Consider the following 26186-nt stretch of genomic DNA (forward strand, 5'->3'; position numbering starts at 1 on the left):
GCTCAAGTAATGCTTGCCATATGCTTAATTTTCCACCATATCTGAGCCTAGATATGCTTATAAGTGCAATGCTTGTAAAAAAAAGATGTACCAGGAGTTCATGGCATGTACCCCCCCCCCCCCCGGCCGCAAAGTTAACCATTTGATCGAATATGAAAATAAGCGTAAGCTTGTTTAAAATTTTCAGTCCCGTGCAAAGTAAATGGCACCTTTTTTCTTTGACATTTTTTTCAAATTCGTAGGGTTGATATGTAAACTGTGTTCGGACTCGTTCTCGTTTTCTTGGTCAAAATCATCCCCGATTAATCTTGTGGAAGATTCACCAACTATGATGTACAGCCTTGTGAAGACTTTATGTTATGTATAATATACGTAACCGGGTTGCCGCTGATTTGGGTACCTTTTTTCACCTCCGCGAGTCCCAGGTAGGGTCGCCAAAATAAAAAGATCAGTCCCTCGTAGTATACCTTTTGGGGAATTTGGGAAAAGAGTGGAAAGTTTAGAGAACATTTCGTCGGCCGGCAAGAGAAACCGAAAAGTATCAACACAATACAATACCTGTTGACTTGAAAAACTTTGCTTATTTTTACCGCCATCTTAGTTTTGACTGTTAGAAAGCAGTATGGTTCGATCAACAATACGCTTCCGAACTGGGCGACGTTTCCCGAGTGGGAAGGAGGATAGAGCGCCCTACCCTTATTTTCCCCCGACGTTTCTCGAAGAAATGACGTCTTCATCCCCGTATGAAAAACACCCTAATGTAGGCTTTTTTTCCCGCGCTTTTGCCAAAAGAATCGCACTCGTTCGCTGCGCTAGCTCGGCCGGCCGGCAAGAGCAGCATCCCCCGGGATGATATCCATTTCTTCTCATGATGTGGTCATTCTAATGCTTTGGAATTCAAGCAAAGCTCTCTCAAAGATTCACTAATATGTGGGCTAAGTAATACGTAGCAATCGATATCTTAAGAAAATAATGATTTTTGTTTTGTTAATATGATATTATAGATTAAAATTACAGTATGTAAAATCAACCAAATATTGTATTCTGCTAGTAGATATATTTTACCAAACAAAGAAATTATGAATTTTGGGACGGGATCTTATATTTTGTTATATTTGATATATCCCAACTTTAATTTGTCCCACTCGGGCCATTTTTTAACATCTTAGCTAGCCTAGTCTGAATAGTCTCACAGACCTCTACAAAACCCCAGGTAGTATATCTAAGAGAAGCACGAATTCGTTAGTGGATGCAAGCAGCCTAAGCTAGTCTGGATAGCTGGATATCAAGGCTTGAAACTTTTATTTTTCTCTTTTTATTTCTCTCGTTAATATTATCAAATCTTTTAGTTATTCAATTATTAATCATTCCAAATATTAAACACGTATAATTGTTGAAAACTAGAAGGGAGAAGACGTTCCAGGGGGATTGGTTTATAAGAGAAATACGTTCTACTCAGATTATTTTTCAGCGATCCCCGGTTCCTTCTTGGTTCTCAACTTCAAGTATTCAAAGTTCGTCATTTTGGTAAAACATTCCCACAGCACTTAGAAATTATTTTAATACTCACGAATTGGTTAGACTAGAGTCTACTTTTCTTTTTGATGATTTTAATGGCGCTAGTCCAGTGAAGTAGACTAAAGGAGACTGTATCGCCATACTCTATCGCTATCGGGACACTTAATCGTGTCATCCAAGAAGCTTTAAGTGGACCCCGGTCTACGAATCGGTGAACGCTTTTGCCCATGTGACATTAAAACCTAAAAAGCTAGATCTTCTTATCTGTCACCGCCATTCATTGAGATACAGGAACAAATTGATCGATCTAGAGTATAGCATGCCATTATCTTGAAGCTATTAACTTCAATCTAATCATTCTTACATCTCTTTTTGTAGATGTTTTAAAAAAGACAAAACGTCAGTCAGATAACATCGTAATGAAAGGTATGAAGGAAACTTTTGGTTTAAGGGTTTTGTGATATCTTGTTGTTTTGTTTTCATGAAATTCTTTGAAACTTTTTGTTTCAACTTATGCCTGCATTTTTTGTTTCCCCCAGGCAAAGTGTAAAGAGTCCCACTACAATCTGGCTGCTTTTGTTTGCTAGATAATCGGCGATTGCCTTACGATTTTATGTCAGATTTAAAACACTTTTCAGTCAAAAGTAAGCACTTGTCTATATGTCAACAGGCAATACATTTTTTTGAATAAAAAACATAAGGCGTCGATGACCAAAATATTAAGAGCATTTTAAGGCTTCGCGGACTCTCAAACATCCAATTTCTTAGGAAATGGCACAAAAACTCTCACATAATGGGGAAAATAAGAACATTTAAGCCTTAAACCTCAAAAATTAAAAACATCCAAAGGTTTGAATTTTGGTTTAAATCTGACTTTTTAAGGCTGATATCTTGGCAATTAGTTCTTAATTGGGGTTAATGATTGACAACTACTATTCATGCAAGCTTGAGAAATGCTTATGGCAGTCATTTTTCGAGATACCTTTTCTCTTGTTGAAAGGTTTCGTGTAATACGACCTGTGTAAACAAATCCTTCCCATTTTTGTAGATTTGTATGTTGTCTTTGATGAAAGAAATTTCGTGTAAATATTACAAGAAGACGTTTGTTATTTGAAGTGTAGTGTGAATTCGTGTTACAAATTGTTGTACAAACTTTGTGAAATATATTTTACACTTTTAGTTTTAGAGAGTGAAGAATTGATATAAAAAAGAAGTGAAGAAGAGATGTAAATTGAGAAAATGAAGAGAATTTTGGTGGCAGAGCTGTTCCTGATACAACTCTTCGTTCTTTCATCCGCAGGAGAAAAGGTATGATGCATTTTTCTCTCGTTTTGCAATTTAATTGAATTATTTCTCAAAATTACAACAGTTCTTCATTACAGTACTTTAGTATTTATTCATCTTTTTCATGCTACTTTATTTTTTATTCAAATTTCTTGCTTTTCTTGACCGAATTCGAAACGTGAAATTGACAATATCGGGCTCTTCCAGAAGAAATCCGTTCATGGAAAGATACAGGGTTGTTGAGAAAATTGTGGAAAACCGTCATGTCTATGGGGTAGTAAACATGTGGCTTGGGTGACAAAAAATTGAAATCTCAAAGGGTAGATCTTTGAGAAAAAGACTTATCCTCCACCCCATGAACGGATTTTTTCTGGAAGAGCCTGATATTACCATTTTGAAAGTCATATACTGTAGTCTTGAATGGATCAAAGTAAAAGAAATACTCTAAAGTGTATCCGGCCTATCCGAAAGACTCGGTGAAATATATACGTGGGCAATGTAGACCCACCACTTTTTAATTATACTAATCTATAAAATAAACAATAAAGAAATATAATATCAACATCAACATTCCCCATCTATGTACGAGTAACATTAAGATCAAAACCAAGACAACAGCCACATGGCGACGCTGAAGCTGTGTCAAAAACATAAGCACAACATAACATAGTGTCAAGGCACCATACCATAACAACAACATCTTATGATCATCATCATACCAGAGATAATTTCAAACAATCAATACTGTTTTCACTACCATAGACATATTGTTCAACAAATATCAACCGAATCAAATATTTCAAACAACCAATCATAAAACGAATGACTACAACTACATAGCGACGCTGTAGTTGCATCGACCAGCTTCAAGGACTGCAGTGAGTTTGGTTGGATCAGCACCTAGTTTGGTTAGGCAACCTGCTAACTGTAACTTTGCTGGAACCCATTTGATACAATTCAACTCTTGTCTGGACATCACTTCTTTGATGATTGAGATATCAACTGTAAGACGGTGTTCGTCAGACATTGTAGTTGAATGTGCGTTTTTTTGATGAAGAGATTCGTTTTCAGTGATTACTCGAATCTTGACAGAAGTGCAACTCACCATTTGAGCGAGGGTGCGTGAGATACAGTAGGGGGAATCCAAGGCGGCAACCATTGCACTGGTTTTTGCAGCTATAGTACTTCTGACAACTCGACGCAAAGTTCGACTCCTCCATGCCAAAGGAGAGATCTTTCCTTTTGAATCAGATAGAAAAAGTATATATCCTCCTGATGAGCTTTGACCGGATGGAAGGTTTCCAAGTGATGCATCGCTGAAGCATAGAATTGAGCATTTTTCAAGTGCCTGAAGAGACGGGAAGTAGATACTCAAAGGGTTACTCTTAACACGCTGGAGCACTTTGTTGGAATTTATAATGTTCTCTACCTTTGGTGATTTCATAGCAGAACTCATCATCGATACCTCAAATTCTATGTCTGGACGGCTTTGTGTGGCCACCCAGTTCAACTTTCCAAAGAGTTTACAATGCAGTGATGTCTCTTCCTTGGTACAGTTTGATGACTTTTACATTTGTTCATTTGTTGACAGTTCCAGGGAATAGCGTCGATAGAGTTTATGTAACCAAATTGATCGACATGGATCTCTTCCTTATCACTTTGATTAATGTTGATACCAACGTACTTGAAGTTACGTGATGCTGTTCGGCCTGTCGTAAATTTTCCACACAATTTTTGAATGACGTTTTTCTCAGATGTTTCAGTTCCTGCCCACAGAAAGTCGTGGACATGGGCTTGAATAATTCCTGTAAGGTCATCATGTTCATCAATGAAGTAGAAGATTCCGTAATCTATGGCAGATCTCTGACAGTCGAGCAATTTAAGTTGTTGCCAAACTGCAAAATACCACATTCGAGCAGCATCATTTAGACCGTAGATGAATTTTTCCATCTTCCACAAAACAATTGTCGTATTAGCAGTGTCAAGTGGGACAATGAAAACATCTCGTTCGATAGGTTTACCTTGAAGGAATGCCGACCGTCTATCAATAGAGTTAATAATCCATTGTTTGCTCGCAACAGTTGACAACATAATTCTCAATGATTCTTTACTGAAGGGATTGAAGCGTCCTCTTGAAATCCCTTAATGACGTATCTAGTTTTTCGAATAATCTGTCCATTAACATTTTTTCTGGTACATACCCATCTACCGTTTAATCTGGGTTGTCCGATGTCGGCTACTTCATGGTATGCTTTGTACTCTCGCCACTTAGAAAGTTCATCTTTCTTGGCTTCCAGAAACACGTCAGAAACTGTTTGTGCGACACATGTGACATAGGTTTCATTCATTTCCGGACCCTCTGGGATATCGTCAGGTTCTGTAATTCACACACAATCCATTTTTTCTCAATCCATCGAAAATTGTTTTTCATATTCTTCCTGGACATTTTGCCAGTTACGGTTTACGCCACCCTTTTTTCCTGCAGGACCGAGAATTTTAACTTTGTTCCAATCACTGTCAAAGTAACGAAAACCGACGGTTTGATTTTTGTGTGGTAGGATGGAGTTGTTTCGTTAACATTTGATGGAACGGTAGGACCAACATCAGCTGGCTACTCTGATACTCTCAGGTGCCTAATAAACGTGCCCCCACGCTTATTAATTTTTCTAGCAGTCCTTATTAGGACCCCCACGTTTATTAAAATTCAGAAATTTCTTATCAAGTATTTTTTAGATTTTTTAGTATCAATAAGATGGATGATCAATTTTCCGTTGTGTTGTTTTAAATCAATACTAACTACCTCATTGAATTTCATTTTATCGGTCAAAGAGGTTTCCAACAGCTGGTCTCGGAATGGTAGGCTTGTATCGTTTACAGACAAGACATTTCTCTGAGTGGCGCTTTAAAACATCGATGAGCTCTTTGTCTGGATTGTCAAGGATGTTAAGAACTTTCTTCAGGAACTCAAATGGAGGATGACAAAATTGACGACGGATTCGTTTAGCAGCAGATTCTCTTCTCTTGTGGTGTCATTTCTTGAACTGAAAATTTACTTTGATACTGTGGTCTTCTGTCATCGTAGTGCCTTCTATCATCAGGATAATTTCGTTTGTCCTTTTGGCGTTATTGCTTCCAAGCTACGTACGAATCATATTCCTCTGCAGAGGTAAATAGTGGTTTCTGCTTCACTGTTGGGGGCGGAATAACTTCAACTGCCCTGGTTGCTTGTTTATTTTTTTATGGCAGAGTTGCCAAAGTACTTTTTCAGAGCTTTTTTCGCTTGCTCATACATCTTTCATCGGGATAGTTTCCATCCACCTCTCGCATAGCTATTCTTAAATCTGAGTCCGATAGATTAGCATCGCACAGTAGGTTTAGTCCGTGCACCCTTTTTCCAAGGTCCATTTTAAAGCGTTTTCATGCGCACTTCATATTTTTCATACATCATTATGTATTGTTCAATATTTTTGATCATCTTTTCTAGCCAGATTTCTGAATTCTTTCCATGTTTCAAACGCTGTTGTGTTATCATCTTTTTTGTAATGTTTCTCAAATAGGGCAATGACAGCTCTGCGACCAGACTCTCCTTTCATGTCGTCTGTGTCTAATGTGTCAAAGATCTGATGAGGTATCTCACTACCATGGAAACCATGGACTTCCTTTAGTCCAGTTACTGCTGATGTGGCCTCTTTCCAGGCCTTGGCTTCTCGGAGCTATATCGTAAACTCTTTGTTCTTTTCATCCCACAGTGGTGTTTTAAAAATCCAGTTGCCATGATGAACCACCCGCTGCTACCATGAAAGACTTGGTGAAATATATACGTTTGCAATGTAAAAACCCACCACTGTGTAATTATACTAATCTATAAAATAAACAATAAAGAAACATAATATCATTTCATATCAACACTATCCACAAATAATTGCCAGTGGAAACAAGAATGTCTGTAAATTCTGACAGTCAAATACAATTGTGGAATTTTTTTTTTGTTTATTTAAGCATTAAGAGAATCAAAAGCGCTATATTTGAATGTATTTTTTGGTTGAAAAAATCGCGATTTTTAGCAGTTAATTTTGCGATTAAAAAATGACCTTTTTTTCTACTTATGCTATAACATTCATTTTTACACCAGTGGTAGTTCAACCTTTAGGTAAAGAAAGTTGTCGAATTTCAAGGTAAAAAGAAAAGAAGCTCTTAAGAGCACTTTTCTGTGAAACATCATCAAATCTCCAAATTTTTAATAAAAATGGGGGTAGTGATGATAAAACAGTTTACGATTTCTTTAATAAATAGCCAAACTGCTTAGTGTTTTGAGAATCAGCAAGGTTCTTTAATTACTTAAAATAACAAAGACAATAGTTCTATTTATACTGAGACGGAAAAATCGTCTGAGACGAGTAGTTTGTAAAATGTGATCTGTGGAGGAGATCCTATTTAGTGAAACATGAATGGAAAGTACACTCCTCCATAATGCTCATTTTCTAAATTGCTCGTCGCAGTATAAATAAAACTAATGTAAGTTCAATATGAAATTCAAATTGCCTTAAAAAATTGAAAGTGTTCCATCACTCTTTCCTTCATCTGCCTTTCGGTAAAATGGATTCTAAACGAAATGATCAATAATACCAATCAACACTTCCCAACTATTAATTGTACTGTTCAAAAAAGATAACATAACCCCCGTTTCAATTAAATTTTTTAAATCAATTTTTTAAATATCTTTCAGACATGTTTCGAAGACGCTGCCAGTATCCTTGGTGAATATGACAGTCTGTTAGCAGGACGAATCACCTTTAAGGATGTCTATCTAAACATGCCACGAATGAATGAGGAGAGGTTTTTTGAACTGATGGAAAATTTCACTTCAAATGGGACTTCTTACACCACCAGGGGGACAAGGTATGCTGCAGATGATTCTTCTGTTCTTTGAAATGAACGGATGTTCTGTAATAATTGATGTTTTTTTGTGAGAGGAAAATTAAGGAGAAGTCTGGTTAATCAATTTTGGTATTTTGGAAAGAAAAACGTTTCTGAAAATTCATGTATCTAAATTTTTGTCATTGCTTTAAACAAAAAAGTCTTTGATATCTTCATGTCAGAAAGTCTACAATTCTATTCTAGCCAACCAGCACAATCTAAAGGTTTCAGACCTGAATAGTCAGGTGTTTAAAGGCTGAAAAGGTAGTGACTTGGACTTCTAACTTTTGAATACTATGTTCCTTTGCAGTGATTGGCTATCGGAGATTTTCCAAGGTCTTGGAAATCAATATGAAGAATTGATGCAATTAAAGAAAAAGTTGAGCGCAGGCTATACCGCAATATCCAACTCCAAGGATGAACTCTTTCAATATTTTGACAAATATGAAAGTAAGAATGTTTTGTTATTGGTTGATTAACCTTTTCCTTGGGTTTTGTTTGGAATGGAAGTCACTTTGGATGAGGATGAACTCTCATTGTGAAGCGCTAACATCACAACTATTGCCAAAAACTTTATTATTCAGATAAAATGGAGTTTCTTAGAACTCCTCTGTTTCAAACATTTGACTCCCCAAACCCTTGATAATCACAAAGCTTGACTTCTTGCGCCTTTTTTGCAAATAATTGACTCAAATATTCCGGGGGGGGGGGCACTTGAGTAAGATTGGGTACGAGAATGTTCCGCTGGTCAGAGTCCCTTTTTTAGGATCTGAAGATATCTGACAGGGTCCCAAATTTACAAATCTTCACGAAGTGTATCTGACAGGGTCAACTTTTGGTTATTTCTGACAATTTTCGGGCTAGAAATTGGAAATTTTTTTCATTCTTTCATTCTGACAGGATCCCAATAAATTACCAAACATTCGTATTTGGCAGGGTCTATTTTTCAAACTCTAGGCACATCCCTGTCGGCAGTCAAGGTCAGTGCCCCTCCCCCCCCCCCGGGGGAAATATTCTTATAACGTGTATCATTAATTGAAATGAGGGATTTGAATTTTCTTTTCTTCAGGTGATGACAATAGTTACTTTTTCAAGATGAGAATTGAAGGCGCTTTCCCTCGACAATGGATCATTGAGAAATTATCATATCGAAGAGGTAATGTTTAGTTGCCTTTCTTTCCCTTAGGCTGCACGTGGCCCCTTTGACATGTTTTGATAGTTACCCCCGTCTTTGTGCTTTTGAATTTCAGAAACTTAATTAGCCTGATTAGTAAGTTTTAAATAAGAGATCTTGAAGTTTCAATCTAAAATTTGAATGGCCAGGGGTTAATACAATCATTGGATTTCTAAACGAAACAAGTTACCCCGAATTTCGGGTAGCTCTCGGACGGGAATTTTACACACGATTAGCATCCCCTATATCAAAACTAATCAGAAGGGATGCGTGCAGCCTATTTCATTTCCTGGGTTGTCACTTTGGTCTATCCAAAGTAGGAGCTACTCAAAATTGGGCTTTCCCAGAAAAAAAAATTATTCCCCACTGTTGAGGATATTGATTTTTCGAAGTATCGAACATCCTGGATATCCACTCTTAAAAATATGCTCAACCCCTGGATATCGTATTTTTTACTTGAAAAGGCACTTTACCCCCTGGATATCCGCTCTCTTGTAGATATTTAAACCCCTGGCCCCTGGATATCCCCTTTTGAACAAAAATCGTTAACCCCCTGGATATCCGATATCCTCAACACGAACTATTACGACACAAAAATGATCATTTTGCTGAGGTCGCACTATAGTTATGTTCCTCCCATATATGTGAATGCGAAATTTTTTAAGACTTTTGGTTGACAGTAGAAAACCACCAAAAGACAAAATCCTAAGTTTCTATCGAATAATCATAGAAGAAATCTGACCTTGAACGTTCATTACAGGGAAAAAGAAAGTAGTTAAATGCGGTGCTTGCAATAATACCAGAACTCATTGTCCAACTTTCAGGATATCGTATTTACCAAAGTGGTGACGATGCTTTCTCATTGAAAGCCTGGCTCACCACCAAATATAACATGTTCGATTTCAAGACGCAGAGTTTTTGGCGTAACCGCTATTTGATGGTTTGGGAGGCGAACAAAAAACGTATAGAACAAAGGTTGAAAGAAACAGGCCGGAGTTTGGATGATATGGATGCGATTAACGAACAAATTAGACCATGGATGAGATACGTCAGGGTAAGATGACGATTTCGTACCAACTTGCATCAGTTTACGATTTTACTGATCGATTTCGACTCGAGCTGAGCTTTTCTTAATTTTTTGAAATTTTCAGGCTTATTTGATCTTACGATGTTCCTAAAAAGGGGTTTAAAATCTGTTAAAGTATGTACTTTCTTTGTAATTTCTGAAATTGGAGGCTTTAGGGTTAGTTCTTAATTTGTTCTTAAGTTTTGGCCAATTTTCAGCCTCGTGTTCTTATATAAAAAATAAGGAACTTGGATCGAGTTTGTGATTTTACTAATTCAAATGTTTTCTTTCTCGAATGTTTTCTTTCTCGAATGTTCAGACCAAACTTTTCTGTGAGTTCTCTTCTAGACGGTGATAGGACTTTTCTGTGAGTTCTTTTCAGGACGGTGATAGGACTTTTCTGTGAGTTCTTTTCAGGACGGTGATAGGACTTTTCTGTGAGTTCTTTTCAGGACGGTGATAGGACTTTTCTGTGAGTTCTTTTCAGGACGGTGATAGGACTTTTCTGTGAGTTCTTTCAGGACGGTGATAGGACTTTTCTGTGAGTTCTTTTCAGGACGGTGATAGGACTTTTCTGTGATTTCTTTTCAGGACGGTGATAGGACTTTTCTGTGAGTTCTTTTCAGGACGGTGATAGGACTTTTCTGTGAGTTCTTTTCAGGACGGTGATAGGACTTTTAGATATTTGTGTGTATTGTAGATTCAACGTAGTTATTCTGTTGGGAAAAAGATCCTCTTGATAAAAATCAAACAGTAAAAAGTTACTCAGATTCTAGTTTTTTTCTTTTGACTGTGGTGCTGTAAAAATATCACTTCTTGATGACTTTCTACAAAAGTTTCTTGATTCCCTTTCCATTGCACTTTCTTTTAGGATTATAACCGTGATGAGGCTCGAAAGAATTTCGAAAAATCATGGAATGCATTCGGTGCTAAACGAATCTTATCACAAAAACAATTTCAGGAAGAATATCTGTGAGTTTTTAATTTTCGTAAGTTTTACATTTACTGATAATATCTAGAAAGTTGCGATAAATTTTTCGCTTGATAGCTTTAGTATCGCACTTTATCAAACTTTACTTCCTTCATTTTTATTTTAAGTCTTATCACACTTTTGATACAGCTTCCGTTTTTTTGGTAAATTACTTTCTATGTTAAAGTGCATCATAGCACTTGTAAGTAAGTAAGAATGTTAATTAAAGTTTTTCTGCGTTTCATTTGCCGTTTCAGTGGTTTACTACACAACGTGACGTCACAAATGCAACCCTACTTTAAAGATAACACCCTTCTCTGGACTCAAGAAATATTCAATAGCTGGATTGGTTTGTTTGGCACCCCCAATCATTATTGCTACCCTGATGTTCCTTTTAATGCTGCCGAGGCGAACACCTTGCCCAACTTTCTACGCTTGAAAATCAAAGTAGTGTCTGTAAGTTTTTCCGTATTAACTGCTGAACTTCGTATAAACCCTGCGGACACGCAGTTTCTCGATTCCGACCAACTAAAATCCTTGAACGAAGTTTTCTTGGAACTGATACACAAATGGTATCACTACTCAATAGTGGTGTAATGCAAAGAAAGCGCTAGGTCTACCACTGGGCGAAATAAGAGATTTCCAATGCTGAAAATATCTTGAAAATGTGATATTTCCATACACATTAGTAAATATGGAAATATGACTTTTCTATATTTCCAAAGTCTTTTCTATATTTCATGATATTTCCAAATCTGAAATTCATTGAAATATCATATTTTCAAGATATTTCCAAAATTGGGAATCTTTTATTTCGCCCAGTGATACTTTCCCTTTTGAGATGTAGCGCCGTTTGATGATAAGCAAATTTTTAACATTGCAATGGTTTCTTTACAGCAGGGATATGTTATAGCGGAACTGGATGAAGGACCCGGGGGGGCACTGGGTTTGCGGACTGACGGTATGTGCGGGCCAAAAATTGGCTTTTAAAATTGCACCCTTACAGTGCAGCAAAAATCAGTGAAAATCATACCCTTAGAGTGCATTTTCCCCCAAATTTTCGATCCCTTTCGTGCAAAAAATTGTCAAAATTCTAGCATTTTTGGTCAAAATATCTAGATTTTTCAAGAATTTTCTGAAATTTCTACCCTTACAGTGCATCTCTAGTTTTTCCGACCCTTACAGTGCATTTGAGGTGCCTTGAAAAAGACACCCTTAGTGCCCGCACATACCCGTCGGTCCTTTTGCCCAGCTGCCCCCCCCCCGGGATGAAGGACGAGAATTCCTTAGCGGATTGCTTCTTTGTCTTTTCTATTGTAAACTGTTGATAATAGAAATCCATCTCTGTCACCTTGAGTGTTCTGTTTTTATAAGAAAAATGAAGCAGACAAAGTATTCATGCAGTACGTTTGCACATATTTTGCTATGATGTTCCCGCTTTTCATCAAAATAATATTTATAGAAGATACTCCAAAAGCTTCTTTGTAAATGAAATCTATTTTTATCAGCGTGTGTTATGAATTTGAGAAGCTTTCATGATTTCTCTTTAAAAATTTCGGATGTAAATATTTTGACAAATATTGTTTCAATTGACTTGAAATTTTTTCCATAATCAGACATACCGACTTGCTATCTGAAAATATCAGTTAGAAAGTGAGGCACCCCGCGGTGTATCGCGGTATTTCAAATGAAAAAGTACTATTTATAATCTTAGAGAAGAAACTTCTTATAACTTTACTAATGAAAACAATGTTTTTCATTTTTTTTAATTGTCATTCACCAATGTTTTACAGACCCTCTTGATAATTAAAAGTTTTTAATCGTGAACGATAAATGCAGCAGCAGAATCATTGGCTAAGAGGAAATCCAAATTTCACGAGTTTGTAATTAAAAAAGCTAAATTTCATATCAAATTTTAATGTCAGGGACTTTTTAAATGTGCGTTATCCAGCTCCGCTATAACACATCCCTGTTTACAGTTACGACTTTCAAAGATTTTTACATTGAAATCATTTCCTTTTCTTCAACAGAATCCCGGTGAAACGTGGACGGCAGAAAATGCGCGGATCCTGGCCAAAAGTGTCAAACACAGTACGAACGATATCGGATTATGTTCGAAGGGTGAAAACATCAAGCAAAACTTTTGGCTATTGTCTGCAGTATCGTTCATTACAATGCTCTATTACTTAACCATGGTCTGAGTATAATGTACTGTGTTTAAAATTGACTTCTTGCAGTTCGTAAAGTTAACGATCCACGGCTGGTCTATGGTATGGGATAAATTCCATTTATTGGTTTTCATGAACCTTGTAGAGAATGAATGGTGGAACAAAAGAGAAACAGAAAAACATTTGATGTTGAAAGGACAAAGCTTAAAGCACTTTCGTATTTAATGTAAGATTAGAACAGGACCAGAAGAGACCTTTGCGTCTCTGAATGGCGCTTGCTAAGTCAATCTTTGAGGTTGAAATTTCAAATGATTATTTTGGATCAAATTTATATTTTTTACAGTGGAGAAGATTTGCGTCTGAGCGCAATACTTGCTCGGAAATAAACCCAGGATAGTGTGAATAGTACACTTGTTATGAATTGGAAGAGTTGAAAAAGCAGAAGATTAAATTCCAGTTCTACTCAAGGGTCCCGCTAAGGGTCCAAGGGTAAAAGTCGGGTGACACAGATCCGTCCGCTGACAACCCAAGTACCCTGCCGGGAAAGTCCCTGAAAGAGTTGAAAAAGCAGAAGATTAAATTCCAGTTCTACTCAAGGGTCCAGCTAAGGGTCCAAGGGTAAAAGTCGGGTGACACAGATCCGTCCGCTGACAACCCAAGTACCCTGCCGGGAAAAAATTTCCGTTTTTGATAAGTAAGGAGCTGGATACAAGGGAATACTCTTAAATTCGATATTTTCAAGTCTCAGATTTTGTACAAATATTATATATTCTTAATTATATGGCTGATTACATTTAGCTTAGAAATGTAAGGAAGGAGCGGGGTGATTAACCCGTAATAGCCCTGCTGTAATCAACCCGCGAAAAGAGAAAAGCAATTCAAATAATTTCATTGATTAGTTGTCATTCGAACTTCTATTAAGTGACAAAAATAAAAAGGAGCTTTGAAAAAAATAAACAAAAATGTGAACAAAAATGTGAACAAAATAAGTAAAAAGGAGGAGTGGCCGAATTTTAATATACCCATAATAATTACTGAGGTTAAACATACCAGGATAATCACGACGACGGACGAAAATGTAAAAGGCTAGTGAAAATATGAAATTTGATTGGTTGAAACCCACTAGCCTGTTAAATTTTCGTTCGTCGTCGTGATTTTGCCGATTTACTTAACCTCACTATTAACGAGGAATAACATGGTCGTTCGGATGATTGTGGGAATAATAGCCCCTTGTTTCATTGAAAACATTTCGAAATAGCCCTTACTCCGTTCAGGCTATTTTGAAATGTTTTCAATGAACCTCGGGACTATCCCAAATCACCCTCCAAACCATGTTATTACATATCTTAGTATTTTAACATTATGTTTTGGTTCGTGGAATTTATTCTCGTCAGGACCCCTCGATTATGTTCGTTCCTTCATCAGCAAGGTTTATTACGTAACATTGGTCATACATTTATTTATCAGGCCTCGCTGGAAGATGTTGTAATTCCCGATGTCCTTGTTCTGTTGTTTGAAGTCGAATTAATGGTATTGACTTTTCTCAGGACCCCTCGATTATGATGCAAGAACATAATAGGTGATGCATTCGAATTCCAAAATGCGATGATATGTGTCACAAAATCGAACAAATCTTTATACTTCCAGTATGTGATGAAACCGCTAGCGTAACAAACGCCATAAGCAGCCAGCGGCATCCAACACACCACAAAAATGATGAAAGATTTGATGCAGAAATTCAAGAATCTTTTCTCTGCTTTATTGAAGGTTTTCTTCTTTGTTTCGTCTTGAGCCCCTGCTGTATCGTTTTGTTGAGCATTTCTGAGAGTTCTTCGCTTCAACGTTCTCAAAATGACAGCATAAGAAATGGTGATCAGAAAAGCGGTGATGAAAATAACCAGAGGTGTTTTGATGTACTCTTTCTCATGGTCGTTGACTGCTATGTTATGTAGAATTATAGCCAGGACGGTTAACGCCCAAATTGCAACACAGATGATGCACTTTTTGCTCCATTCCAGCATGTTATAATACATAGGTTTCTTGACAGCCAACACTCTTTCCACCGTCAAAGCAGCCAATGTCAGGACGGAGACATACAGAGAAATGTAAATCATTTTAAGCTGAAAGAAAAGTCTGTATTTGGGGTCAACTCCATTGTTTTGTTCTGCCAGCTTCAAGATTTTGACCATTAAGATGAAGACACCAAGAATGATATCTGAAACAGCCAAATTCAAAATGTAGACGGTAGATTTGACTCGATCCATAATTTTATGTTTGAAGATGAACCAAATCTCGATGATGTTAAGGATGATCATGAGACAAGCGGTCAAAGGGCTTAACACCATGAATAAAAACGTCTTGAAATCCATCTTTTATCTTTTTTGGATTGAGTGGTGGTTTTTGCATATATTTGAACTGTAAGAATAAAGATCAAAATAAAATCTTAAATACCCTGCATTACCGGTAGATAAAATCCAGCATGGAGCACCATTTAAGAGTTCCCCACCCTTCCAGCTGAGTTCCTAATCACATCATCATGCGCCAAAATAATTACGATGTCAGAAATATTCTCTCATCATGCATCACGCTGTCAAATCGCCAACAGAGGCCTAATCACACCCATGCAAACCTCTACATCATTATTTAGCAAATCCATTCAAAAACGTTCTTATAAATTCCCCATTTCTCGACCCTCAAAAGGCTAAATTAACAGCAAGATAGTCTCAATAAGGGTTATATAATTCATGAAAATTTCGGCTTTTTCCTTTATTTAAGCCGCTGTGAAGACCCTCCAAAGGCTCCACCGCCAGAAGTCGGGTGGTACATACCCGTCATCTCGCAAACCTAGTACCCCCCCCATATTAAAATCTAAGGGAAAGTCTGAATTTCATGAAAATCGTTTACCGCAAGATGAAATTAATTTGTAAATTTCGTTTCCCCTGAAATATTTTTTTCTTCTACATTTGTGAAATCAAAGATCAAAGGTTTGACTCCCAGGTTTTTATCATGAAAATAATCAATAAAACTTGGTGATAAAGCCCTTTTTTTTAACTGACTCGCTTCCCAAGTCATGTTGATTTTCACAAAAGGGCAAAAAGGTCCTCTTATGAGGCCCCCCCAGTCGACCCTCAATTCACGTATTCACGAAATTTTTTTTGCTCATTCACGTATTCACGCGCGAAAAAAACCATTTTCACGTTCACGCGCTGATTTTGCTTTTAATTCTTTTGTTAAACGATTGTGACCTTATTATTGGGCTAAATTTGACCTTTTTATGGCCAACATAAAGTTTTCTGCAGTTTTTTGACCTTATTCTCGACAGCGTCGACCTTTTAAGACCTCTTACAATTATTGGAGCTTTCATAGGGCAATGTTTAAGGTCTGTCTATCACGTCTATCACGTCGGTGGTATAAACCCTGTCTGAATTTGCTTTTTAAGGGAGGTAAGTGCAAAGTTAAGCCTTAGCTTTAAAGGTTTCCCCACGAATTTTCTTCGTCGCAGGCCCTAAATATATTTTATTTTGAAAATAGATTTAAATCGAGGTTTGGCCCAAATTCATGGTCTGGAAAGTCGCGAGCTTCAAAGAGGCGGTACAACCAGAGGACGCAAATTCCAAAGTTTGACCCCCTGTATCATGGAAGAAAAGCTATGGAAAGGAAAAAGCGAGCGAAGCGAGCGCGAAAATTTTTTGACAAATTTCACTCTTTCATTGCTGAGAAAACGGCCTTAACACACTATTGTTACCCTAATATGCCTTGTTTGGTCAAACAATTCATTCAGAATCTTTGATTATTTTCAACACTGACCATTTACTGGTAGAAATCTGGTACGGCGAGTGACGTAACTGCCTTTCACGGTGCGGCGTCACAAGAGTTTTTTTCTGAATGTTCGATGATGCAATCATATAAAATTTTTTAGAACTATCTATCTACTTTTGTAAATTATCGAAGAATCAAATACCCTTCACTGTCTCTAAGTTCATGCGGTATCATTTTGTGTACTGCATTTAGTAACAATATAAGCGATTACAGAAAGACGACCATCATTAGCGCCGACGAAGAATATTTTTTCATTTAGACTTTTTTGTTTTGGCTCAAAACACTTTCGCTGGATGCAATATTTGCATCACAAAATGCGCCCTTAGAAAAATAAGGAAAACATATTTGTTTCTGTTTCAATTTTTGATTATTTTGAATAACTTTACAATGGCAATAGGTCAATATGATATCAAGGATTATGCGAGCGAAGCGAGCAAGAAAATTTTACATATTTAGGTTTATTCAGTTTTGTTTTAGACAATAATTTGCTTTTCACGTTCACGCTCAAAATCTCGATTCACGAATTCACGCTGGTAAAATCTTATTTTCACGTTCACGCGGATATCTCAATTCACGTATTCACGCGTTGAAAAAGTCCAATTCACGTATTCACGACAGAAAAAAGGGTCATTCACGCGTCACGCCAGCCCCTGGGGGAGCCCCTCTTATCATCTCTTCACATCAAAGAAGATAATAATGAAGCTTTAAAAAAACTTCTCTTTTGACTTTGAAATGGGCGGTCTATAGTTCATTTAAAATTGTTGTACTTTTCAATTTTTAAATGTAAATGAAAATTTTCTTTATCATTTTTCATTTTTTTGGGGAAATTTTACGTTTGTTGATATTGCCCTGACCGTGACGTGAAGTCATATGGCTGCTTAGGAGGCTAGAAAGAATTCTTCAATAACCTGATGCTGGACTTTAAGAAATGACGAGAAAATAATGGAAGAAAATCTTCTAGAAGTGAAGAACATTGATCTTTATTGACGTCAAGATTGATCGTTTCTCAGATCACTAAATATCCCTACTAATAAGGCTTAATAGAAAAACTCCAAAATTCGATCATCATGGATGTGGATATAGAGAAAATTACGCACAAAATTTTTACAAATTCTAATCCTGTTCATTGGTAAATGTTTGATTCAATCCGACCGGTCAAAAGCCCGCATCTTTGCACGCTAAAATATTTTTTCTAATGAAAAATAGTTCTTGCTTACTAACTCTACTATAAAAAATCTTCTAAAAAGTTTTCGAACTGAAAGAATTTCAAACCTAACCAATCCTACCGTGAATCATAACACAAGCCGAAATCATATATCGACCTGTGCCGACCAATACAGATTCTATTCAGCGCGCAATCAACACTGAGAAAAGTAACCATGACGACAATCCAAGATCTTGGATTAAGGTTAAAGTTGATATTTTTATTCGCGTCGTTGAAAACACAACTCAGGGTAAACCCACCCCTAAAACTGAAGATTTTCTATTAACGGGCACTGGCACAGGGGTGTATTAGTCTGTTACTAAATAATGTGTTCTGTTTTACTTTTTGCTGGCTCGTCGCTTCGTTGACGTTTGTACGATCCCAGAAATGTTTGCCGGGAATGAGAAAGACACGCTATGTCATGGTTTACAGTTGGCTTTCTCTAATTCGATCTTCAAGGGACCAAACGTTTTATTCAAATGAGAGAATGACTCGAACTACAGAGATTAATTCAAATCACTTTCCAGCTGAGGAGGTAATACTGTAGTCCGAGTTACAGAAATATGGGAAAAACAGAGATTCGAACTAGAGAGAGTGGACCGCAGAGTTGACTGTATACCTGTACACAATGCATGATTTTTATTTTCGCAGATTCGTGTAACAAATCATAAATAAACGTCGAGTAAAGTTCTGATACATGCAAAGATTACCTCATACTTTGAACATGATGACAAAAATATGTTTATGTAAGCAATATTCAGTCAATCAGAGCTTTACTCGACATTTCTTCGTGACTTTTTTTACATAAATCTGCTAATAGAAAACTTGTGTATTTCCAATTATCCCCTCCCCCCACCCCTGACATTGCCCAAAACTTCCAAATTTTAGGTAGAATTTGGCTCTTACCTCAAGAATGTCTTAAAACAGGATAAAAACACCATTTTAATTTAAAAACAGAAAAAAGCGAGCACTGGTCGAAAAACCTGTTTTCGTACTCGACAGATACTTAGATCCATGATCCATATTGTCCAATTAGCTTTAACAGTAAACTTTTCAGATGAGATGGAGTTTTTATACTCTTGTCTCCCGAATAGACCGAATAAGCAGGGGGTAGGGAAATTTTCTAAATTCTAATAAGCGGGGAGGATGGAATAAGAGGGGGTGATTTGAGGACAGAATTTTTTTAACTGATATGAATTTCAACATCAAAAAAGAAACTTTAACAAATGAACACGTAAAATAAGAACCAATACTAACAAAAAGGAAAATTTTAACAAGTTTCAGGTCCATCTAAACTGTAATAAAATATTGAATTATTCGAATTTAATCAGCGCGGGGGGGGGGGGGGTCTTAATAAAAGCGGAGGGGTGGATTTTTTTCGCTTAACAATTAGCGGGGGGACGTCTATTCGGGAGACAAGAGTAAGATTGTTAAATAGTTGGTCATTTGTAGTAATGAAAATGATTTGTTTGAAATGTTTGAAATGTTTTTTTCTAGAAAAAGTAACAAAATTGTTAACGACCAACCAAATCAAATAAGATCTCGTCCCTAACCTTTTAAAATTAGGTAGAAAATATGCGAAAAATCTGAAAACAAGGTTTGCAAAATTTTGAAACTTTTGTATCCCCATTTTAGAGCCAGTTTATTGAACGGAATTATTTTATTACAAAATTTAATATTTCTCATCATGATTTTATACATTAGAGTTTTTTCACCTTTTTTTGTTGTAGAATTATAATGCTTTAATTTCAAAATGATTAAAAGATGATTTCCCCGGCTTTCATATTGAAATATTAGGTTTGTGATTTTTTCTAAGGAAATAATTTTAAAAAAACATTTATCAAAAGAAACATAATTCTGCGCGAAAATAAAAGCGGCGCGAATATTAAGGGAATTGAGGTAGTCTCAATTATATTGTGCAATATATATACTTTTTTATTAAACTTCATTTTTGTCTTCCCAATTCACTTTCTTCGATCCAAATCTAAAAAGCCAGTAATTTCTTTTCGAAACTTTTTCTTCTTTAAAAGACCAATTTTTCTTTTAGTAGGGGAGATGGGATCTAATTTCTATGGAGTACAATTATCTGTTATGCCGATCTGTTATTCCCACGCTAAAGTTCTAACCCTATTCGTGCTAGGGGGGGGGGCTCTTTCTGTTCGGAAGTCAAACTATTGCTAATAGCTCCTGAAATAATAGAGATTTTGCCGTGAAATTTTCTGTAAATTCCTAACTTTTATTTAGCTTCAAAATAAAAAAAAATTTGACACCTAAATATTTTCACACCTTGAGCATGATGACATTTCTGACAGTAGGGTGTCACAAAAATTGACACTTTTCCAATACAAATTTATTTTCATTGTCAAATATATCGTTTAAACCGTAATTTATTGAATATTTAGGATAAAATAAGCATTTTAAACTCAGGCAACTTTTTTCTAAAGCCTTTGTTAGAATACAATAGCTATTTATAAGAACAAAGGAAATTTTCGGTTTTTCCTCACTTTGGGCATGATGAGTGACGTCATCAAAAAATTTTTTTGACAAAAGTTACCTTACGTCACAAGGATCTTGTGTGCCAAATTTCATCCAAAAAGACCCACTATATCAAAAGTGAAGGGGTGGTACAGGAAAAGCCCCTCCCCCTAGTTCTGAACCGCCCCTAAAAGCCTAGTTTGAATAGGGCTAAGGAGTGAGCCAATTTCCCATCGGAGAGACACCCCCTTCTCACAGACCCGGTAGGAATTTTTCAACCAGTTAGGATAAAAATCAAAGAATGAAACTCTGATTAAACTCGATGGGGATTGATGTTCCCATATTTTTTATGGCTGGGGATTTCAACTCTTTTGTTTTCAAGTCAAAAAATTCAGTGGGGATTTGAAAAAAAGCATAGTATTTTGCAGTGAGGATTGGTTTGTTTGGTTATTTTTAGTGGTCTGTGAGAAGGGGGTGTGAAGAGGAATGATAGTCGACCTTTGATGTGCCGCATCCCCAGTCGGGTTCAACTACTATTGCGCGTAAATCTGAAAATATTTTGGTTGGACAAATCCTCGAAAACAAGAGCTTGGGTCCAGGCTTCCCACTGCAAAATCCTTGACGTGGTCTTACGAAATTCTGGAATCTAAACCCTCGAGATTTTGAAAATTTTCCCGACCTTCAGAGCTTTAGCATGTTGGATGAAAATCTTTGCATCTGGGTGCCAGATGAGGAGTAAAAAAGCTTGAAATACAACTAACAAAATTTTAACTTTTCAACGGTAAGAAATGTCTAATAAATTAGACAAGAAATGTCCGAAAATCCAATATCATTTGTTTGACAAAATAGTAAGCAGCGGAGAAAGTTTTCTGAAAGTGCTACACGTCTTATTTATAAGAGCTATAGAAGAACATAAGGCTTCGATGGCCAAAATATCAAGAACAAGTTAAGAACATTTTAGGCTTTGCAGACTCTAAAACGCGTGTTTCTTAGGAAAATGGACAAAAATAAAGAAGTTGAGAACAGATTTATAGGATTTACAATCATGATGAACATTGACATTTTACGGTTTTTCAGAATTTAAAGTTTCAGAAAAGAATGTTGATTTCAGCATTTCCACTTTATTTCAGGATATTTCAATGTTGGAAGGGCTTAGCCTTAGTAGCTTCTAGGCTATATTTGAAACCTTGTAGAATCATTTTCAAAACATAATACAGATTCGAAAGCTATTAATGTGAAAACTACTTGAAATTCATCGACAGTTCTACTTGAAATACCGAACAACAAGCCCGTTCGCCCCTAAAATAAAGCTACAATCAAATTTTAAAATCAAGGAAATTAAAATACTTAAAATGCATGATTTGTGGTTGATCTTAAATAAATGGGGGAATTTTAAAGAAAGAAATTAAGGTGAAAAATCCACAGGTGACTGAAAAGGAGGTTGTCCTTTTTATCAGGACTTTTTCTTTTATTGAAAAGTTTCTTTTGTTGGAAGTAAGAGGGATGGGGAGCTGTTAGTGGCTTCCCAAAAAAGGTGTCATTTGAAAGATTATGAACATAAAGTACCTTATCGCTAATTAACGGAAAGGAAGTTCGAAAAGTGCTAGTAACACTCATTTGGTAATTTCTGATTGGGAGTGGGTGTTACCATGGTGTCTTGCGAAATACATGGAGAAAAGAAAGTGGAGTTCTCGAAAAGTAGGCAGTAGCATGCAAAACACCTTATCTTAAAATGTTAAAATCTCAACCACTTTTGATATTCAATAAAGACAATACTAACCAGAGTCATATAAAAAGGCCAACATCAACCACGGTGCTGTCAGGTTAGGACGTGGTCCTCTTATAACAACGAGGTTTTTCTTCACTCATATCTTCATACACCGGGATGGATTTCAAGACGTTTTTATTCATGGTGTTAAGTCCTTTGACCGCTTGTCTCATGATTATCCTTAACGTCATTGAGATTTGGTTCATCTTCAAACATAAAATCATGGATCGAGTCAAATCTACCGTCTACATTTTGAACTTGGCTGTTTCAGATATCATCCTTGGTGTCTTCGTCTTAATGGTCAAAATCTTGAAGCTGGCAGAACAAAACCATGGAGTTGACCCCAAATACAGACTCTTCTTTCAGCTTAAAATGGTTTACATTTCTCTGTATGTCTCCGTCCTGACATTGGCTGCTTTGACGGTGGAAAGAGTGTTGGCTGTCAAGAAACCTATGTATTATAACATGCTGGAATGGAGCAAAAAGTGCATCATCTGTGTTGCAATTTGGGCGTTAACCGTCCTGGCTATAATTCTGCATAACATAGCAGTCAACGATCATGAGAAAGAGTACATCAAAACACCTCTGGTTATTTTCATTACCGCTTTTCTGATCACCATTTCTTATGCTGTCATTTTGAGAACGTTGAAGCGAAGAACTCTCAGAAATGCTCAACAAAACGATACAGCAGGGGCTCAAGACGAAACAAAGAAGAAAACCTTCAATAAAGCAGAGAAAAGATTCTTGAATTTCTGCATCAAATCTTTCATCATTTTTGTGGTGTGTTGGATGCCACTGGCTGCTTATGGCGTTTGTTACGCTGGCGGGTTTATCACATACTGGAAGTATAAAGATTTGTTCGATTTCGTGACACATATCATCGCATTTTGGAATTCGAATGCATCACCTATTATGTTCTTGCATCATAATCGAGGGGTCCTGAGAAAAGTCAATACCATTAATTCGACTTCCACCAACGGAACAAGGGCATCGAGAATTACAACATCTTCCAGTGAGGCTTGATAAATAAATGTATGACCAATGTTATGTAATAGACCTTGCTGATGAAGGAACGAACATAATCGAGGGGTCCTGACGAGAGTCAATTGTCAAGAGACAAGAAATACCCAAGCCAGCAGCCAAGTCTGAAACGCTCAAGATTTTACAAAGAACATTAAATCGTCGGATGTCGAAGACGGAACAAGGACAGCACTGTTAAAACTGTTAAAAAACAAAGAGAATGAATCAATTTACATTGAAAAATCAGTACAAAAACTAATGCTTGATAGGGCAAAAATAAGTCATCTATCAATGTTCAGATCGGACGCTAAACCTTGTTCAATGTGCAAGTATGACCTCACACTAACCATATTCATTTTGAATAAAGAATATATTTCCCAGAGCCTCAGTTGACTGGGTCTAAAAACACTAACCACATTCGATGTTTGGAGCACGTCCTGTGTAAATATTATAACTTAATCAATCTTAAGGTTTGAATTTATAAAAGATATGAACAAAATTAATGAGAATATGTCATGCATTTTGCTTTACTGCTATCCCCTGTACCTAACCTCCCGCAAAGAAAATCTTTTTCTCTTTTCGAATCAAGCAAACATATATGCTTTAAATTTCCCTTTTTCTATTTCTTCGAAACACCAATAGATTTCTACAATCTTACCAATCTATAAAAAAGATAATTTTCTCTACAAAATTAATCCAAAAATTTTAAATTCATCTAAATTTTTATTCGTATTTACATTATTCATTTGCATTATATTAAAAAAAAAATCATTTGATCATTAGTAGTTAATCATTTCTTCTTAAATTTCAAAAAAACCACTCGTCAAGAAGTCAAAAAAATTAGAAATTTCATTTTCATCGTAAACCTCTTTGGGAATCTGTTAAACCAGGTCAAACTTTTAAAGTCCAAGGGACAAAACCAAACTAAGATTTCGATATAATCTTTAAAAAAAATGACAAATAGCCCATAATAAAATATATCAAACTATCTATCTGAAAACTTGCCGTGGTTATGATAAACTCAACATAAAGCAACTATCTACCATTTTTTCCGAAAAAAAATAATTAAAAATTTTCCATTCAAGTTCAATATTACGGACAGTTCAGGAGGTCTTCAACCTCTTATATTTGGTCCATTTAATGAGCGTTTCAGGGGATCGATACAAGAAAAGTAATTTAGCGAACAAATCTTCTTCTAACTTCAGTTCTTTACTTTCACGTACCATATATATTTCCAAACATAGTTTCAATATTCGGTCGACGTTCGGTAATTCATCGTACATAATACGATACGAAATGGACGTGAAAAAGATGCGCACGAACTTACCAACCAACCAAACAAAACCCACGTATAAACCAATAATTCTACAATGGAAAAATTATATAGAATATTTTAAAAAATGCGTATAAAATTGGAAGTTTCAAGTTTATGCAAAACATCGCTAAAAACGATTTTTACATCTTCTCTTACTTAGTGAAAATATTTTCTTGTCATTCCCCTTAAAAAAATGAAAACAAATCAGCCAATTTCTACCTTTTGGTTAAAGAATCGAAATTTCAGTTCAAAAATCCGACGAAAATATGCACAAAAGAAAAGTTCGAACTACAGAAATTCGAAATACAGAACCGTTCAAAACCTTATTATTTGAAATGACCAATGTTAATTTTAGTTCACATTCAGAAATTTGAAATTAAAACCATAAATTCCGGATTTAGTGCCTTCTTCTTCTTATTTACGTGGGATGTCCGTTAGAATCAGTTCGTCTAGACCTCTCTTTCTTTTGCAGGCATCACATTCGCAAAATTTTCATTACGTTGTCAACTTGGCTGAAGTAAACCTTCAAAATCAGATCGTCAACAAACAGATAATTGAAATCGAAAGTAGACTAGATATGTGCCACACTTACCCTGTACTTGCGAAGAAGGATAAATGCAAAGGAGGTACTAAATCACTGAGTGCAAAGATCTCCAGGTATCCAGGACCACTCAAGAAGATAGGTTTCGGTGAATCTTGAACGATCTCCCACCATTCTACTAAAGAATTGTTGATGAAAGGAGTCGAGCCACGACGCTGGATGATGGTGCAGTTAACAAATGTACCCTCATCCAACCATCGAACAGGGTTGACTGGACCCGATGCTGGTACGGACATGAATGACGGGAAAAGTCGAGACAATGAACTGAAATATGGAAGTTGGTGAATGGTCAAATGTTTGTATACTTTTTTTTTGTTACTGTTGACACTAAGGTATCGAAGACCAGCTACAAAATAATAAATATTACATTTGAGTATAAGTTAGCCCGTACGAGGCTTCAAACAGGTATGAAGTTTTCACACTTGTTCACAGTCTCATTTTATCCAATTTGTGCAATGTGTATACCATTTGATGAATTACAAAAGTTAAAGCATTGGAGATAATGAAAACAAAAAGTGAATTTTTCTGAAGAGTTTTGATAACATTTCACTTACATATTGCCACCGCCCTGAGGGTTGCGGAGAACTTGCGCCAATTGTTTTCGTATGGGATCACCAGGGTGTAAAGGGCGTGTGTTGATGCCTGATACAGATTCTTGCACAATGGCGGCTTGTGTTGTGTTTGGTTCTCTGGAGTAAATAAAAAAAATTGATTGATTGGACAGAAAATAATAGAAAACTTAACTTAATCGAATAAATGAGTTTCAGTTTTCTAAAATTGTAACTCACAAAAACTTAACAAAGAACACTATCTATCTGAACGTAAAAATTTTGAAAGTTAGAATACCTATTAGGAACATTTACGCAAAAATATTGCCCGATTTAAGC

The 26186-nt window shown here is 36.3% G+C and overlaps 4 protein-coding genes across 4 annotated transcripts in view; 2 read left to right on the forward strand and 2 right to left on the reverse strand.

The window, feature by feature from the left end:
* Positions 1–2630: 2630 nt before the first annotated feature.
* LOC136797997 (uncharacterized) lies at positions 2631–13500 on the forward strand. The gene is made up of 8 exons (XM_067054586.1): positions 2631–2826; positions 7529–7701; positions 8030–8169; positions 8789–8875; positions 9718–9947; positions 10831–10931; positions 11187–11385; positions 12960–13500. Exons 1-8 carry the CDS (start codon positions 2758–2760, stop codon positions 13128–13130), a joined length of 1170 nt encoding a protein of 389 aa, XP_066910687.1. The 5' UTR covers positions 2631–2757; the 3' UTR covers positions 13131–13500.
* A 1060-nt stretch (positions 13501–14560) lies between these two features.
* Positions 14561–15466, reverse strand: LOC136798021 (galanin receptor 2b-like). The gene has a single exon (XM_067054612.1). The coding sequence runs from the start codon at positions 15464–15466 to the stop codon at positions 14561–14563; it is 906 nt and encodes a 301-aa protein (XP_066910713.1).
* Positions 15467–22480: 7014 nt separating this feature from the next.
* Positions 22481–23386, forward strand: LOC136798022 (neuropeptide FF receptor 1-like). Its single transcript, XM_067054613.1, has one exon. The coding sequence runs from the start codon at positions 22481–22483 to the stop codon at positions 23384–23386; it is 906 nt and encodes a 301-aa protein (XP_066910714.1).
* A 600-nt stretch (positions 23387–23986) lies between these two features.
* The window catches only part of LOC136797998 (piezo-type mechanosensitive ion channel component 2-like), a 66869-nt gene continuing 64669 nt past the window's right edge, over positions 23987–26186 (reverse strand). The window contains exons 42-44 of the mRNA XM_067054587.1: positions 25854–25988; positions 25291–25563; positions 23987–24748 (exon numbers count right to left, since the gene is read on the reverse strand). Of these exons, the coding sequence (XP_066910688.1) occupies positions 24487–24748; positions 25291–25563; positions 25854–25988 (670 nt within the window). The 3' untranslated portion in view covers positions 23987–24486. The remainder of the gene's footprint in view (positions 24749–25290; positions 25564–25853; positions 25989–26186) is intronic.

Source organism: Clytia hemisphaerica, unplaced genomic scaffold (genome assembly GCF_902728285.1).
Source record: "Clytia hemisphaerica strain Z4C2 unplaced genomic scaffold, Clytia hemisphaerica genome assembly, whole genome shotgun sequence".
Lineage (NCBI taxonomy): Eukaryota > Metazoa > Cnidaria > Hydrozoa > Leptothecata > Clytiidae > Clytia > Clytia hemisphaerica.